Below are 19,901 nucleotides of genomic sequence, written 5' to 3' on the forward strand. Positions count from 1 at the left end.
GAAACATGAATCATTAATTGCCAGCCCTTTTAAAGTTTCATATATTTTTTTTCCTATTTTAAACACACAGAATCCCAAAACGATTTCTCTGTAGTAATACAGTTCACTACTGTAGTTGTAGATTTAGCTCCATTTAGCCCACAGTATCCCTTTAAATGAAACAAAGATTCAAAGTCAGAAGTTAAAAATCTATAGGAGTTAAATAAGAGCTTGATGTTGGATGTGAGATGTGTTCTGAACACATACTGCCAGTAAGTGCCAAAGAACCATTTTTAAATACAGTTACACCTCCCATTGAATTCAAAATACGACAGCCATCTTGTTAAACCCAACACTCACACATTGTATTTCAGATACATTTAATAGAGTTTCTCTGCCCAGAAACTACAATAATCAACTTCAATAATCCATCTGATGTTCAATGCAGGAATCCCTCCTGTCTGTCGCTGTTCCTCTTCCTCTCACAGGTAAGGGTACCAGTTGACTTTCCTCCGGCCGAGCGAGTAGGCTGCGGGCCGGTGGTGAAGAACGGAGCCGCTTCCTGACCTATCGTAGGATGACATCACAGACTGCTGGAACTGTGGCAGGAGCCAAGGCAAAAAAAAAATGGCAACAAGATATCGATAGGCATGTCAATATTCCCAGCACCCAGGTGAACTACTGCCTACCATGGGACTGTTGGAAACCTATTAAGATAGTATTGAGATTTTTATTTTAATTTTTTTACAAATCTATAAACTAAAAACAACATTATCTACTGACATACAACAATGTACAAAACAAGACACAACATATAAGAATTTGAATTTTAAAACATGTAATACATATCGATCTTCTTTCAGCCCTACAAAAGGCTTCTTGATGAATCAGAAAAGAAGATCGACGGCCGTGGCCCGACGACGGAGGTGGTCGTAGCAGTGGTGTTGGTTCGGGCGGGCTGAGGACTCACACAGTGGCATGCCCTTGAGGTAATAAGGAGTGTTTACAGGCAAAAGAGACCGAACAATGCATTAGACATATTAATAACATAAAACATAAGGGAGTATAAAGATTCTGTGTCCTTTCAGATTGATTTGCGTACAGGGCAGAGGCATCTGCAGGCTTAAGCAAAGGATCCTAGGTAGGCTTTGGTGGACCTCAGGGTAAGATATATGACCTCTCCACCAGGCTCAAGACCATATAGAAAAACAATCTTCTTTAGGATAAGGTCAAGAGAAGCCTTCTCTTGGAATGTGTTGGAACATATTGATTAATGTATGGTTTGTATATAATAGTGCCGAATGCAAATAACAATATGTAAAAGTAGATTTGGTGAATACATTGTAACATTGGTAGTGGGATGGACAATTCTTTGTGCAAGAATGATGTTATTGGTTCATTTTTCTGCGGTTGCATTTAATATCACTATCCTTATGTATTTATATATCGCTTTTTACTGCAGATGTTGTCACAAAGCAGTTTTACAAATGTCCAAGTCCAAGCCCCCAGTGAGCAAGCCAAGGGCGACAATGGCGAGGAAGAACTCCCTAGAGCATGAGGAAGAAACCTTGAGAGCAACCAAGACCCAAAGGGGAAGCCCATCCTCCTTTGCCTGGCAACGCTCACCACAATAATATCAATTTTAAGAGAGAAATAAATAAAAAAATGAAAAAATAAGCAGTTAATGTCCAGTCCAATTTGCTAGAGGCCCTAGTCTTGACGCGATGGTTTGCATGTGTCCAAAGCCCATCCCACAAGAGAGCATCCATTAAGGGCAAGGGAGAAGCAGTTGGCTAGGGTGGAGCTGTGGTGGCCTACAGCAGGGCACATCAGGGGGTGGTGGGAAGAGCCATGGCAGCTGAGACGGGTTGAGGCTCAGTAACATCATGACATCAGGAGTAGGTGTACCTCGGCAGAAAGAGAGACTAGATTATTAGGCATGTCCAGGTACAAGGGTGTGTAAATTAGGGAACTATAATGTGCAAAGATGGGCTCCGGCAGAACTAGCTATGGCAGCACAGCTAAAAGGAAAGAGCCAGAAGGAAACACAGGCACGAGGGCACCCTGGAACATCAGCACTCCGCCGCTCTCAGTCAACACACTCGAGTGACAAAAGAGAGGTGAAGTGACAGCATCATAACATCCCAGTTTATCATAACTCTCAAAACCCATGGACCCCCAAGATGGGAAGTAGTTAATAAAATACCTGACTGTACAGATACTAAAAAGAAATCTAGGATTATTTTTGTTATTTTCTATTGGGCTCAAGAGATAAGATGTTCGAGCAGTAATAAGTGTTTTTCTATAGGTGAGTAGGCTCTCCTTCCATGCAAGCTGGAAGACTACGGGCTTAGTGCGGTGCCATTTATGTTCTATTCTTTGAGTGTTTTGTTTTAAATTGCGAATGAGATCATTATACCAAGGTACTACATTTTTGTAGCTAATTTTTTTATTCTTAAATGGAGCAACATCATTAGGTGCACAGCAGAATACTGATTCTAAGCATTCAGTAATTTGATCAAGTTCCGTTGGGTTTGAGGGAATCCTAGGCGCAAATTATTAGTCTGGGAGATTCCCAATAAATCCAGGTGCAGTGGACGATGTGATCGTGTGTCTGGTATGATAGCGAGGCGAGGTTACTATAGTGTGGCTCATGCATAGTTTAAATGAAATTAGGGAATGGCCTGAGATGGCACCTGACTGGGGTAGTATAACTACCTTCTCCATGTCTACACCGTATGGCAGTACTAAGTCAAGCGTATGTTTACATTTACATTTACAGCATTTAGCAGTACGCTGTTATCCAGAGCGACTTACAAAAGTGCTTTGTCATTTACTCATAGAATATATCCTAGTACAGTACAGTAGGTTAGAGTCCAACATACCAGTGAACTAGAATACTGTAGAATACTGGGATCAATGCTGATACCTAGAAGTACAAAACACATAAGGTCTATCTTAAACAATGATAAGTGCAATAAACAATAAGTGATAGAGTTTGTTAATCAACATCATTGTAATAAACAATACCCTACAATAAGTACTAATTTAGTCAGTCAATATGAGAGCAGGGTAAGTATGTCCACCAGAGTGTGTGGGTTCTCTTTGTACATTGAAACCAATTGATTCTAATATAGAACTAAAGGCCAAGTTCAGAGGGTGTTGGGCACTATCAAAGTGAATATTGAAATCACCAACAATAATGGCACTTTCTACTAGAGCAGATCCCTCTCAGTATCTACAGCTAGACAAAACGCACCTGCCACCTTGTGGTCAGTTGAAGTATTTGCTAGTGATTCTAGACAGGTTTTCCAAGTGGACTGAGGCGTTTCCTTGTTCTAAGGAAGATGCCCGCGCTGTGGTTAAAATCCTAGCCAAGGAGATAATACCGAGGTACGGTGCGCCTCGGGTAATAGATTCAGATCAGGGACCCTGTTTCATTTCTATGGTAACTCAGAAACTATGCACCTACCTAACTATTGACTGGAAGTTTCACATCCCTTACCATCCTCAGTCATCTGGCATTGTTGACAAAATGAATTATACATTGAAACAAAGGCCATGATGGAAAACAGGAAATAAATGGATAGATCTTGTCCTTCCTAGGTCTTCCTAAGTTCAAGACTGTTAACTCAATACACACTTTAAAACACTCAATACACAATTTAATTTTTTAATAATACTTGTTCAGGTTCCACTATTGTTCTCCAAACCATACATTATTCAATGTATGCATATTAATATTCAATACTTACACCAACCGGTTCTTGGTACCATTATGTTCAACCTGAGCTACTTGCATTTTATTTAAAAGGCGATCCTCTTCCATATCACCGGATGCCCATATTGCTTTTATTACCTCAATCTACTGCCAGCAGTGTTGTGTGAGATCAGAATGATGCCCAGTGCCACCACCAAATTGTCACTATTTGAGGTCGTTTTTGGTAGACCATTTACCACCCCATGGGTCAGAGGTAACCCAGGTGTTTCTCAGTCAGGTGACACAGCCATAGCTGATGACTGACAGACAAATCCTCTAAGACTTGGCTTGCGTTGCTTTGGTGTTACAGGAAAGGTTTGAAGCCCTTGTTTTTGTCTGTCTGGCATTCAGATTTCCTAAGCAGCCATGTTGTGGTTCCTAATTAGGAACATGTTCCAGCCTACTCCATGCAAGCTGGAGCACTGGATCCACTCTTTAAATGTGCCTTTTTAAGGTGACGGCTTATAAAAGTCATCTCTGATTATTTTTTTTGTTGTTAGCTTTTTAATCTGTCAAGTCTGTAATTTTCCAGATTTATATCCATTAAAAAAACAGATGCTCTAAAGGGAGGGGGTGGACTCCTTCAGTGGTACAGCAGAAGTTGATAACTTCAAAATCATTTACAGCAGCTTCAACCTTGTACTAACAGAACAAATACGGACACAGCATTAACTAAACTATGGCCTGAGTGATTTAAGTAATTAGTGAAACTGGCACAGCACCACCAACCGTTTATTAAAGAAAACGTGTATGACACATGATTATCTTAATTCTTTTAATTAAAATAGTCCCTTGCAAGGCATATTATTCAATTATGTTCAAAGAGGTACATAGAGCATGCTGGCAAAACTGAACCGTTGAAGATACTACAGGAAATAAGAAATTTCCATAATGTGAATGAAACATTTATTTAAATGTATTGAATGTTGCACATCTCAGAGCCTCCAGAGGTGGAAAAGACCAGGCCAGGTGAGCCATAGGTTGAATTGGACCCCGAATCCGAGGGCCAGGGTGTCCCCACCCGAATCCGAGGGCCAGGGCTCCCGCCAGACGCATGACGCTCGAATTTGATCTTCTTGAAGCAATTAACTAGAGTTAATTGAAAGCGGAAGAGGATGCCTGGAGCTGCGATGCCATACCTTTAGGGAAAGATGAAAAAAGGAACACGAATCAAATAAATGAGACTGTTTGTTCTTCGAGGCTGAATGGGATGTGCCATAATAACCTTCAATTACTATATTGGTGTCCAAGCTGAAATTCAACTTGATTACAACAGCCGCAAGCCATGCAGATCTAGTTATGGGCTTTATTCAAAATTAAAACTAAAACAGAAGTAGATTTTAAAAAACACAACCACAATTCTGTGATTTATCTAATGCCAGCTAGTTAACTTCATAACTTATTCTCTGTTGATTTTCCCACCCTTAATCTTGCAGAAAGAAGGCTCAAGAAAATCAAGCGGATGTAAATCACAATCATCCATGTTGTTTTGCCTCCACATCACCCTGAAAGCGCTTTATTTAAATAATCTAGCTGTGCTGTATCGACAGGTATGAGAAGATTCCCACAGAATATCAATTTACTACTCTATGGATTCTTCATGACTTGGCAGTAAGGTAATAATAACAGGCAGGTGTAGCATCTAAAAGTGGAAAGTCCAAGTGCACGTGTTATTAGCTAGCCAGTAGACAAGATCAAATACAAGGTCACAAATTTTAACCTGCCCTTTATATGGAAAATCTGCAATATTTTATATTTGCCACATCGTTAGTGGATAGGTAGCTAGCTATAGTAATTAACCTGCAAAATGTGTTCTTAATCTGTTGATTGCAACTGTCAAACATTTTTTAAAAATGTGTTGAATATTACCCACTCACAGCCTACAGAGGTGGAAAAGACCAGGCCAGGTGAACCATAGAACAAGTTGAACCCTGAATCCGAGGGCCAGGGCGACCCCGCCCGAACCCGAGGGCCAGGGCTCCTGCCAGACGCATGACGCTCGAATTTCACCCTCTTGAAGCAGACGAGCCCACTAGAGGTAACTGAAGCGGAAGAGGATGCCTGGAGCTGCGATGCCATACCTTTCGGGAAAGATGAAAAAAGGAACACGAATCAAATAAATGAGACTGTTTGTTTTTCGAGGCTGAATGGGATGTGCCATAATAACCTTCAATTACTATACTGGTGTCCAAGCTGAAATTCAACTTGATTACAACAGCCCCAAGCCATGCAGATCTAGTTATGGGCTTTATTCAAAATTAAAACTAAAACAGAAGTAGATTTTAAAAAACACAACCACAATTCTGTGATTTATCTAATGCCAGCTAGTTAAATTCATCACTTACTCTCTGTTGATTTTCCCACCCTTAATCTTGCAGAAAGAAGGCTCAAGAAAATCAAGCGGATGTAAATCACAATCTTCCATGTTGTTTTGCTTCCACATCACCCTGAAAGCGCTTTATTTAAATAATTTAGCTCTGCTCAATTTCAGCTTGATTACAATAGCCGCAAGCCATGCAGATCTAGTTATGGGCTTTATTCAAAATTAAAGCTAAAATAGAAGTAGATTTTAAAAAACACAACCACTATAGTAATTAACCTGCAAAATGTGTTCTTAATCTGTTGATTGCAACTGTCAAACATTTTTAAAAATGTGTTGAATATTACCCAAGTCACAGCCTACAGAGGTGGAAAAGACCAGGCCAGGTGAACCATAGAACAAGTTGAACCCTGAATCCGAGGGCCAGGGTGACCCCGCCCGAACCCGAGGGCCAGGGCTCCCGCCGGACGCGTGATTCTCAAATTTGACCTTCTTGGAGAGGGAGATCCCACTGGAAGAAACTGAAGGGGAAGAGAATATAACTTTAGCAAAAGATGAAAACTGACCACTAACCAAACGAATGAGAGAGATTGTTCTTTGAGGCTGAATGTGATGTGTCATAATAACCATCAATTACTATAAAGGTGTCCAAGCTGAAATTCAACTTAATTACAATAGCTAGCCAGCAGCCAAGATAAAAGGTCACATGTCACACAATTTTAAGCTTCCCTTTATACGAAAGAACTGCAGTATTTTAAATTTGCCACATCGTTGGCGGACAGGTACCTAGCCATAGTAGCTAATTATCCTAGCTAGTTCACACTTCATTCTCCCCCAAATGATCCCATTATCGACAGGTATCCGTGCTTAGACATGAAGACAGTTCAGCGACCGAGGACTGACATGCAGCTGTCACAGCTCTTTTAGAGCAATCCGATCGTTAGCGAGCCAATGCTAGATAATAACGTTAATTGCAGCTACAGCAAATAGTTGGCAGTTAATCTGCAAGTTAACTAACGTGCTCCATCGCCATGAAAATTAGAATCTGTTGCCGCAAGAGATGTGCATAAGTAATGTGTGAACTAGCTAAGTTAACCATCTCAAATAGACAGCTTGTCTGTTAGCTAACCTAGCTAGAGAGCCCAATGTTACCTGAGTCGTTGAATTCAAGTCCGACTTGACACTTTAGCCTTTCCCGTTAGGCCTCATCGTCTTTTTAAACAAAATTAACATACTATTCATAAAATCCATATAGAGCAAGTTTTATGGATGATCTGCTCAGTGAAGCTGCATTATTTCTGTTATAATACGGACACGGCAGCATTTTCACGGCATGTTTTCTTAATCTGTTTATTGCAACTGTCAACACATACGAATGATTAATAATTAATGTAAACTGTTATGCAGCGAATTAAAGATACTATATTTTCCTGTTTCCCTAGAAATAATCCAAACTGCAGTGTCTGCTTATTTATGCTGAAGCACACTTAAGTGGGTATATTTTTTGTGGATTCCACATATACATTAAAAGGAAAATGTTGCCCAATCATGTCAGAAATAGCAAAACAAAAAAACACAGGCTCCGAGTTACTGAAAGAGAAGTACGCGATGAGGTCCTGGTAGAGCATAGGCACAGGTTGGTCATACGTGTTTATGAGGAGTTTAATTTAAGCAAAATCCTCATCACACACCCAAGAAGTCAAAGCCTGCAAAATCCCCAAGCAGCAAGACTGCATCAAGTTAGCACTGGCTGAAGCAAAAATAGTGCTGTGTCCTGCTGTGTGGCTCATCCACTCTACCAGTCTCTTAGTATTGGGCTTAGTGTGCTTAATTCATCTTGATGTCCTAACTGACATTCAAAAAGAAATGGATGTGAGAAGACAGTGTAGGAGTTCAAATTTGAATTGGCTTGAAATGTAGGCTGAAGTGCTCTTCTGCAGCTGAGCAGCTCATTTTCTGCTGAGCATCTTCACAGCCCTTACAAGGAGAGCATGAAAATGATGGAGGGGACAAGAAAAATCAGAATAATGCTTTAAGGACTGGACACATTTACAGCTTCTCACACTAAACAAAGTACTCCAAGGTAAAAAGTTCATCAAAGTAAAACATGTTTCATCCATCTTTCTGTGAACTGATATTTTAATGACTGACAGACAAATCCTCCAAGACTTGGCTTGGGATGCTTTGGTGTACAGGAGAGGTTTGAACCCCTTTCATTAAAGAAAACGTGTATGACTCAGGTGCTAGGGTATTATCAGAATGTAATTTATTCCAAATGTAAACACATGATTCTCTTAATTAGAGATTCCCTTATAAGGCATATTATTCAATAATGTTCATAGAGGTACAAAAAACAAAACAAAACAACAAAACCCTACTGAGTCTGGAAAAGAACATCTTTATCAATAAAAAGTATCAAATGACCTGAACACAGTTGTACCACCATTACAAACTCCTTGCTTGAGTCTGCATGTATACATGTATGATAGTAACATATCAGCCAATGAATGATGGACTCGAGTTTGTACTCGAGGAAAGAAAGAAATTTTCATAATGTCATAAAGAATCAAGTGTTTGGAAAACGTCTAGGAAAAGAAAGAAACATTTATTTAAATGTGCTGAATATTGCACAAGTCGCAACCCTTGAAAAACCAAGAAGAGTTCTCGGTCTGCTTAAGTACTGTGTACTGCAAAAACACAAGTAGAATTGAATTTTCCACAAATACACATACAAGAACCATAGAAGAAAGCATAGTGTTGGTCTTATAGAACGAGAGACACAAAAACCTCAGCTACAATGATCAACAATTACACAATGAAGTTTGGATTCAACGGAATTTCGTTTTGAACTACGGTAGAGGGGCCTCTTTATCGGCTACTCGAATACTAGGCAACAACCTGATTCACCATTTGTGGATCACATTTGAGCAGTAACATGATTTGGTAGAACACTTGCATTTGAAACCATTTTTGTCTTCTTTTATAGGTGGAATCGGAGGCCAGTTTGGTGATGTTTTAAATCTACTTGAAGAATAACAAACAAACAAAAAGCCAACCCTAATGTAACATTTAAAAGAAGCACCAAAGTGGGCATCAGATTTACCATCAAACAGGGTCTTGCTGCTGTCGAAGCCTGTGCACTGCCGCTTGCAGATCTCCATGTTCTGCAAGCAAGATTTCACACTGCAGCGAGAGACACACACACACACACACACACACACACACACACACACACACACACACACACACACACACACACACACACACAGGTGGGGGGGGGGGGTTACAGTACTAGCAGAGAAACTCTGATGCTATTTGGATTTCTAAATTAACACGGTGTTCCTTAAAATGTTTTTGAAACACTGACATGTAGATTGGAAGGCCTGGAGCAACTCACTGTGCACTCTGAGGGAAGTGGAGGAGGTGGGTCATGGTCAGAAACAGGTGGTTCACGGTCTTCACTGGCGTGATCCTTTTGTGAGCGTCTAGCGTGAGCATCTTCTTTAGTAGGTCGATGAACTCCCGCCGGTCGGCCTTCTCCGCCAAGACGTCGGTGCCTTTCAGACTGGTCATATTGACCTGCGAGAGAGACCCATGGGTGAGTCATATTATTCACCAGCAGAGGGCGGCAATGCACCCAATACGAACGAAGTTCTGCAGCAAATTTCTACGCACTGCTCTGCCCTTCGCAGATGCCGTTCTCCAGAGCGACTTACATGCGCTACTCATTATGACAGCAGAAACGCTCGACCTTTCAGCTAGCACCTTGTTCTACCTGCTCTATAATGTGAGCTGCGGGAGCCCTTTGTCACGTTCTTCAATTTCACATCGCAACACTAAAAGAAATGCGTATAGTTACGCGCACAAAAGCCCAAATAACCTGCATCATGTCGTCAAGGCAGTTTAAAATGTACTTCCGAGTCTCTTTGGACTTGATGCCACGCTCCGCCTCATGCTCCGAAGGTGTCTGGAGAAAGGAAAGAAAAAACAAACCATTCAGCTCCACCATTAAGTTACATGAAGTCATTAAGTTACGTCCCTTATAAAAAACACATGGCATTTGGCATTTGAAGACAGGCAAACCTTGAGTCTCCACAGGGGGTAGCAGTAGAAATAGTAGTGCGTCTTGGTCGCTGCGCTCAACATGCACTCTGCTGGTAGGCCCTGCGTCTCGGAGATGTAACGGATCTGCAGAGACACCATACGGCAAAAGGATTATGACTTTATTTTGAGTTAATCCTTTCATTTTCAAAGTGCATGTCTAAAAAAACAGGCCATAGAAACTCATTTATATTAATCCTAAAAATGAGCGGGCCGACAAAGCAGCTAAAAGGTCAAACTACACACACACAAACACACACACACACACACACACACACACACACACATATCACTACAGCCACAAAACCACTACAGGTCTGCACCACTGATGCTGTACGGGCGTTAAGGCACAGCTCAAAGGACCATGTGCTTACCTGATCATATTCGGAGGCTCCGGGATACAGGGGCCAGCCCAGGAACAGCTCAGCAATGACACAGCCCAGGGACCACATATCGATGGCCTCACAGAATGGGAGACCCAGGATGAGCTCAGGCGATCTGGACCAAAAACACAGAGATCGCCATCATGAAATCAGCCTCGGCTGATAATTCCGTGGGGGGGTGTTTGTGTTCCTAGACATTACACACCCACTATTCTAGTGTAACATGGAACCAACACTACAATGCACCAACACTACAATAATGTTCTGTTTTGCATTAAGTAAATACAGAGTACCAATGCAGTTAAACACCCGTTACTCAGTATATTACACTGTTAATTAACAGTGTAGCTACAATGTAATAGCGGTTTTGTACAGACTCGCTAAATACTGATATTACCAAAGCCTGCAGTTCAGCGCATCCTAACTAATCTCAGACACCGAAGACGGTTCATTAGGTGTTTTTGCTAAATAACAGCACTCACATGACCCAATAAAAATAAACCACTTATAAATCAATCGTGCTCCAGTTAACTGTAATGCTCATCATAGGCTTTTAATGTGTAGCAGGGTTATTACAACTGTCCACAACATGCAGCTCTACTCTAAAGCACACTCGAGTGCAACAAGTGCACACTTATTTCTAACACGCCTCAGCACGTGTCCCTCACCGGTAGTATCTGGACTGCAGGTAGCTGGGGGCCTTGGAGAAGTGGCTAGCTGAGCCGAAGTCGATGACCTTGACGCGGTACGGCTGCCTGATGGGGTCCACCAGCATGATGTTGTCGGGCTTGAGGTCGGTGTGGATCAAGCCCAGGCTCTTCAGTTTCATGAGCGCTTTGGCGACCTGCTGCAGCACGGGCCGGATGCATTTCAGCAGCAGTGGGCTGAACTTGCTGCGCTTGAGGAAGTCGTAGAGGCTCTGCCCCAGCATCTCGAACACCAGGCATATGTGCTTCTTGTGCTGGAAGCACTCGTACGCGCGCACGAAGTTGAACTCGTCGGCGTTCTCCCTGCTCAGCCGGCTCAGGATGCTCACCTGAGGAGGAGCAAAGGAGGGAAGACGGAATACGCGTTAAGCCGAAGCTACGTGGTCACAGCTTCAAAGTTTGATACTGCTGACAAATAGCCTACTTATTTTCAATAGCATCAAGCACTTTGTGTACTTCCCTTCAACCATTTACTTCTACAGGATTTGGGAGATGCAATTATGGAAGTGGTCCCTTGGAAATGAACCCATGAACTTGCTTTTGGTACTCAAACAATGCAGATTAATGCTCTTTCATAACAATAACATTTTTAATGCACATCCAAACAGGTATGGCTTACACAACTGAAGCTAAATCTTCTTTTTAGAGTAAGCTTCAAGCTGTCCGTGTGTTATCCGAACTAGTTCCTACTGAACTAGTGAAAATTAGAACTAGTGTGCCAAACAAGTATTTCTGTGCTACCCTGGCTGTATACAAATTCCACAGTGTGCGTTAGCACATCTGACACCAACAGAACATATGTTGTAAAAACTGAAACAAACAATAACAGAATCAGGGCTACAGCTGATTCTAGGCCATATCAATAGCTCATTTAAAGCAGGCACAACTTTCCCACCTCGTTCTGGCCCTGTCGAGCATAGGACGGATGACTTTTCAGGATCTTGATTGCGACTACTTCACTGGTGCCCCGCTTCCAGCACTTGGCGACCTGGCCAAAGGTTCCACGGCCCAGGGACTCCAAAACCTCGTAGCTGTTGGAGACGGAGCGGAGGATCTCGTTCTGCACCAGTTGGTACTCGCAATCGCTGCCCCTGGCCACACGCTTGGACAACCCAGGGGAGGAGAGCTCCTCCAGGATCTGTACACTGTTGCTGCTGTGTGCCTCCTCTCTCTTCCTCTTGAGGCTGCCCCGCTTCTGATAGCCGTCAGCACGCCGCGAGGTCAATGCCTCGTCTCCGCCCTGCCAGCTGGAAGAGGAGGAAGACGACGACGAAGCCTCGTCCGAGGCTCCAGAGGGGGAAAAGACCATGGCAGGTAAGCCATCGATTGAATTGAACCCCGGATCCGAGGGCCAGGGTGTCCCCGCCCGAATCCGAGGGCCAGGGCTCCCGCCCCGCGCAGGATTCTCAAATTTAACCTTCTTGGAGTGGGAGATCCCACTGAAGGAATCTGAAGGGCAAGAGAATATACCATTATGGAAAGATGAAAACAGGACTACTAACCAAATGAACAAGAGAGATTGTTTGTTCTTTGAGGCTGAATGTGATGTGCCATAATAACCATCAATTAGCTAAATTAGCTAAATCACAGAGCTTTGATTTTTTTTAAAACATCTACTGCTGTTTTAGTTTTAATTTTGAATATTTCTGTCTGAAGCAGAGCAGAGCCCTGATCGATGCCATTGTTTTTTGGGCAGGCTTTAGCAAGTGATTGCTTTCTCTTTACACGCTTCTCAGAAAAGACAAGTTCTTTGTCTTGCGTTACTCAAAGGTGGTTCTGTGTGCTAAAACAACATCTTGACCTTTCAGCGATGCTGCCACACTGAAAAACAGAAGGCCAAGAAAAAAACAGCTTCTATTCTTAGACTCTCTGGCACTCTAAGTGCTTGCTGATACCTTGCTGACTGCAGTATTTCCTACACCTTTCCAACTGAGAGGCTCCTGAACTTGCAGCACCTCTGTCAATTAATCAATTGCATAACAAGAGTTCATCCGCTCTATAATTGAGGGAGATACCCCCTCTAATCATTAATGCTCATCATTACAAAGACCATTAGTGTAAGCTGATGAAAAATGTTTCAATGTATTTAAAAGGTAAAGAACAGAGTAGCAATGTAAAGATACCATTTATAATGCATTACATTTTAGTCTTTGACACAATCTCTTGCCCTGAAACAGTGTTTAGGGCGATTACAATGCTGTTTCAATATGTTTAAAAGGTAAAGAACAGAGTAGCAATGTAAAGATTCCATTTATAATGCATTACATTTTAGTCTAAAACACAAACTCTTGCCTTGAAACAGTGTTTAGGGCGATTGCAATGCTGTTTCAATGTGTTTAAAAGGTAAAGAACAAAGTAGCAATGTAAAGATACCATTTATAATGCATTACATTTTAGTCTAAAACAAAATCTCTTACCCTGAAACAGTGTTGTTGGGCGATTACAATGCTGTTTCAATGTGTTTAAAAGGTAAAGAACAGAGTAGCAATGTAAAGATACCATTTATAATGCATTACATTTTAGTCTTTAACACAATCTCTTGCCCTGAAACAGTGTTTAGGGCGATTACAATGCTGTTTCAATATGTTTAAAAGGTAAAGAACAGAGTAGCAATGTAAAGATACCATTTATAATGCTTTACATTTTAGTCTAAAACACAATCTCTTGCCGTAAAACAGTGTTTAGGGCGATTAAAATGCTGTTTCAATGTTTAAAAGGTAAAGAACAGAGTAGCAATGTAAAGATTCCATTTATAATGCATTACATTTTAGTCTAAAACACAATCTCTTGCCGTAAAACAGTGTTTAGGGCGATTAAAATGCTGTTTCAATGTTTAAAAGGTAAAGAACAGAGTAGCAATGTAAAGATTCCATTTATAATGCATTACATTTTAGTCTAAAACACAATCTCTTGCCCTGAAACAGTGTTTAGCGCGATTACAATGCTTTGAAACGCTGTTTCAATGTGTTTAAAGGTAAAGAAGAGAGTTGCAATGTAAAGATTCTACTTATCATGAATTACATTTTAGTCTAAAACACAATCTGGGTTTGTGTGTATATAAATGATGTAATCTTACTGTTGTGGAACAAATTACTTCCATTTCCATTTTTTAAGGCAAAAATATTAAATGTTGGAATTTATCATTACATATTCATATGAATATGACTTTAATTTGTATACATATTTGTTGACATTAGCTATTTTGATCAGTCATTTTTGTGTCTGGTTGTTCTAGCTCATATTTAGCACGTTGTCCTTGACCATGTCCCTCTGTCCACAGGGTGGTGGTGTTGGACCGTGTTACAGACACGCTGCTGTTTTCCTGCAAGGTGCTAGTGGTCGGATTTGTAGGTGAGAAATATAGAGTGAAGTCATGTGTATATTACCCATACTACACTTCATCACATTCTGACCATGATGGCACATGGCAACACACTTTAATAGGTAACTCTGAGGGTTTTTCTACATTCCCTGTAAGGTCTGCTGGCTTTCTTCTTCTTCTCTGGGAGAATCAGGCTGCCATCTGACAATTTCCAGCTTCAGCTGCTGCATTATTACTGGTTGCCCGTTATTGTACGTATTGTAACCTCAGAAAAGCTCAAGTGGTGACACTTGCTTCTGTGTGAGAACAAAACATCAGCATATTCAGTACACTGAAGAAATGGTTCTTTCTTTTTTAGATTCCAAAATGCTTATTGACAGTGATTGTAAAGTCACTTTGTTTGTAAATAACCATGATTTACACATTTATTCTGGACAGCAGTTCCTCTCATAATACTGAAGGCCCAGCATGTATATCTACTACTGCTGTTTTTTTAGACGGTGATTGTGGGAGCTTATTTCATCGCGCAGGGCTTATTTAGTGTACAGCATGTGTGTGGACACCCTTTTCCTATGCTTCTGTAAGCTACACACACACACACACACACACACACACACACACACACACACACACACACACACACACACACACACTCTCTCTCTCTCTCTCTCTCTCTCTCTTCATTCCAGCAGTTCATAATGACATTGGGCACACACAGTCGAAAGCTTGTATGGTCTCGTCCCTTTACTTCAGGGAGAATAGAATTATAAAAAACATTATTAGCTCACATTTCACTCTCAAGCTACTACACATATGCCAATCATGAGGACTATATTGGTTTTATTTCCACTATGATGTTTCTGTCTCCTCTAGTGGAGGATCTGGAGCGTAACGACGGCACCGTGCAGAGACCATACCTCCGATTTACTCCTCCACATCAGCTGACTTTAAAAAAACATTTAAAGCTCTACACATCATGGATCACAGAATGTCTGTTATTAACGCTATACAAGAACTATACTAAAGCCATAGATCTAGACTAAGACTATAAAGTCATTTCACTTAGCTAAATAACTTTAATACATAATTTAAATCATGCAATGTGTAATAATATTTCTTGTTTTTGTTCAGGAGATGTGCAGACATTATCTGCTGTATTATTTTTGTGGCTGCCATTGTCACCTATATTCTTATTCGCTCCCTGGGTAAGAAACATTTCCAACTACACTTTCATGGGGAAAAAAAATCATTATAATTGTGGGCTCAAGCGGAAGGTCTTTTACCCATGTATGGCTTGTGAGATATCCTTCTAACGGAGGTTCTAACACAGCGTGGCTGCTTGGAGACTCTCGTCATGTCGTGTTGCCCCAGAACTCCACTGGGATGTTTTGTGGAGCTGGAGTCAATGTGTAAGTCCCTCACATACTGGATTAGTATTTATATCTTCACAGGAATACCAAAACAGCACACCCAGTATGTAAGGAACACCGTCAGTATTCTTTCGAATGGACTTTAGTGAGTCGGACTAGGGTTACAATGGAGCTGTGCAGGTGCAAATTATGTGGAAACATAAAACATCAACAAGACAAGATGGGTTAGACTTTAGCTTTAAGATTTTCATGATTGGCACTGCACAGCAACAAGTGGAACCAATCAAATCACTTGTGTTTAATGATTGTCTCTAAACCAAGGGGTCCAAACTCAGGTCTAGGAGTGTCACAACACTGCAGAGTTTATTGGTTACCCCAGTCAAATTCACCCTCGAAGAAAGAACACTTAGCTGGGTAGTGGTGTGACTCTCCAGCACTGAATCCTGATACACATACTCAAAAAATTGAATAAAAATTGTTTATTTAATTGGTTAATATTCATGTGTCAAGCTGCATTTGTTTCCTGCATCCTCTCGTGTTTCAGTGACAAACCAAACGTCCTCTACTTTGACCTTCTGAAGTGTGCCAGAGCAACGACAGAAATGGACGCCACTCTAGAGGGTCTCCAGTGTCCAACCACTCAAGTGAGATTTCCACACAAATGTCCTGTTGACATTGTACAGAAACCAAACACGTATGTCAGTAGCCTTTTAGAAATATGCACATGAGACTCATTTATTACAAAACAGTTTAGCATGTAGTATGTGAATGCCAGTTTGTAATTCTGGGGGCTTGGGTCTCTTTTCGCTGCTTGGTTTGGGAGCCTTTTGCTGTATCATGCAATGAACAATGTGTAAATAGTGTAGATAGAAATATAAAAAGCAACACTGTGTTTAGCTACTCAAATAAGATCTCCTTCACTCTGTGTGTTTGTGCGTTGGTTTGCAGGTCTGTGTTAAAAAATGCCCTTCAGAGTTCTGGAAGTTGCCCCCAGAGGCGTATGCCCCAAATGCCCTGCCTAAAGACTTCTATCAGCAGCAGTATTGTGACCCTAGACTTGACCTCGCCCAAACCACATTGGTAAAACCTCACACTGCAAATAAGCAATGTAACCAGCTTCATCTCTGAGAAATAAACCCTCACCTCACTCTTGACAGAACAGAATTTGTCGTATCAAAAGTCTTTGCAATATGCAACTCTTTGTACATGTAATTCATGCATTGGCTTAGCCACTCACGCATACATAGCATTTGTGCATACATAGCATTCTGCATGTTAATGACATTTTCACATGCATTTCCACTACAGAGTGTCCAAGACATCCTCAATCAAGAGCTTTGTCCATATTTCTACACCCCAAGTAAACCAGGTACAGACAGCAGGATTACACAACTACCTGTCTATTTGTCCATTCTGTTTTGTAACAGTTTGACTATGCTATGTACCAAAACATAACCAAACCACCAGGAAAGTACTTACACCTGCAGTGATAAGTCAGCAGGTTTAATTGTTAGTCATATTATTTTCTGTCTCTCCCTCCACCCAGAACTAGGGAGATGTCTGCCTAGCTTTGACTGGCAGGACGTTCCTCCAGACTTCTCTCTCCCTGGATTCGCTTCCGTTTATGAAACAGTCGAGCACATAAAGGGATATATTGAGTAATCCTTCACACACACTCACACACACATTTCACTCTCAAGCTACTACACATATGCCAATCATCAGGACTATATTGTTTTTATTTCCACTGTGATGTTTCTGTCTCCTCTAGTGGAGGGTCTGGAGCGTAACGACGGCACCGTGCAGAGACCATACCACATGCCCAGGTCTCTGTGGCAAATCCTCCACAAGAGAGACAGCTTTCTCCCTTAATGAATAAACCATCCAGCATATATTTGAGTCTTTTTTCTGTTGTTGTAACTGTAAAACTGTTCTCAACAGCATTTCGACCACTGTTTTGTTCAAAAGACATCTGACGGGGCAGCCTCTGGACTGATCCAGTTTTGACCGAACGGCAGACACACACTGGATGTTCTGGCAAACATTTACATATCTGGCTGGACCTTAACCATGTTGCTCTGTTTATTTGATACGCCTCTCTTTCCATATACCGCACTGCTTATTGTGTAGGAGTAGGCTTGTTCCTAAATGTGGAGTATATGAGAGGCTTAAGGGGAAGTTGATATATTTAATTGAGTTTTAGTTCTTTGCCAACTGCTCTCATTATGTGTGAAAGATCACATTTCATGGGATGCTACAATATATTTTTTTAATTCATGAGTGTAATAATGTCACGATTGGCCACCCTCCTGGACTCCCTGTTTCCGTGGTTTCACGTCTTGCGCTGCAGGCCGCTCCCCCCTGCAGCGTTGGTCAAGACGGGTAGACGCTTACCTGGGATCTCGTCATTATCAAAATAAACGTGAGCCTGCTTCTTCCGGGAACGATGAGATGCCCGTGTACAGGCAGCCACGACCAAGGCACACAGCAGGGTTTAAATACATGACCTAGAAACGAGGGACAGGTGTACGCAATCAGTGTGAGGACAAAATGAAACCGTGGAACGGAACTAAACACAAGACATGGAAAACACGGAACATGGAAGGGACTGATCGTGACAATCAGCATAGATTATTTAACACAAAGATTCAGAACTGCTGGTGCTGTGTATTTAATCATCTAATATAGACACCAGTACCTCCACTAAAGCCTGCCATAATGATATCAACATCAAATGCAAAAAAAGTAATTTTGTTTCCAATAGTGAATCTAACACCAAAAAAAATGCCAAACAAATAAAACGTGATGATGGACATGCGCCTCTTTAAAGGATTTTCTCAATAAATATATGTAGAATTTATGACTATAACAGAAAACAGCAAAGAGAAAAATGCAAGAATGCATATGGCAAAGGACGTATGGCAAGTATGGCAAATTCCTCCTAAATGTCTATTTGGTTCCATCAATGCAATATTTGAAGCTCTATGAAATAAACAAACCAAATTGTTATCAGAACACTCCACTATATTCATGAAAAACACTTTCTCATGTACTCATGGTATAACTCATTTTTACTGTAGGAATTTGGAATAATAGGATGGCAAAATCCTGTTCATGCCTATTCTGTTCCATATATGCAATAGTTGAAGCACTATAAAATACACAATTCATATTGTTATCAAATCCTTCCAATATATTCTTGAAATACACTTTCTTGTGTATCCATACTATTACATTCCAATGTTTTTACTTTAATTTGGAGTAAAAGGATGGCAAAATCCTCATAAACATGTATTCGTTCCACTATATAATCAGTTTTTGAAACTCTAGAAAACAAACTAGTCAAATTGTTATCAGATCCCTCCACAATATTCATGAAATCCACTTTCTCATGTACCCATGGTATGACTTTCAAGTGTTTTACTGTAGGAAGCTTGAGTAATAGGATGGCAAAATCCTCTTAAACATCTGTTCAGTTCAACATATATCACTACTCGAAGATCTATAAAATACACAATTCAAATTGTTATAAAATCACTCCACTACGTACTTGAAATAAACTTCCTCCTGTACCCATGATATGACTTTCAGTCATTTTTACTGCAGGAATTTGGAATAATGGAGTAGCAAAATTCTGTCGAATGTCTATTCAGTTCCATATATGTAATAATTGAAGCTCTATAAATAAATCAAATCAAATTGTTATCAGATCACTCCACTAAATTCTTGATATACACTATCTTATGTACCTGTGGTATGACTTTCAGTCATTTTTACAGTAGGAATTTAGAGTAATAGGATGGCAATATCCTGTGAAATGTCTATTCAGTTCACTATATATCACTACATGAAGCTGAGTGAAATGCACAAATCAAATTGTTATCAAATCACTTCATTAAATTCTTGAAATACAGTTTCTCTTGTACTCATGAATGACTTTCAGTCATTTTTACTGTAGG

At 40.8% G+C, this 19,901-nt stretch overlaps 1 protein-coding gene across 1 annotated transcript; it reads right to left on the bottom strand.

Moving 5' to 3' along the window:
* Positions 1–6,374: 6,374 nt before the first annotated feature.
* LOC145655730 (homeodomain-interacting protein kinase 1-like) lies at positions 6,375–15,123 on the bottom strand. The gene is made up of 9 exons (XM_081709225.1): positions 15,119–15,123; positions 12,146–12,497; positions 11,212–11,579; positions 10,535–10,658; positions 10,143–10,247; positions 9,940–10,026; positions 9,457–9,638; positions 9,163–9,242; positions 6,375–6,580 (listed from the first exon to the last, which is right to left on the bottom strand). Exons 1-9 carry the CDS (start codon positions 15,121–15,123, stop codon positions 6,375–6,377), a joined length of 1,509 nt encoding a protein of 502 aa, XP_081565351.1.
* Positions 15,124–19,901: the final 4,778 nt, after the last annotated feature.

Source organism: Electrophorus electricus, unplaced genomic scaffold, assembly GCF_041902795.1.
Source record: "Electrophorus electricus isolate QZ-2024a unplaced genomic scaffold, ASM4190279v1 Scaffold33, whole genome shotgun sequence".
Classification (NCBI taxonomy): domain Eukaryota; kingdom Metazoa; phylum Chordata; class Actinopteri; order Gymnotiformes; family Gymnotidae; genus Electrophorus; species Electrophorus electricus.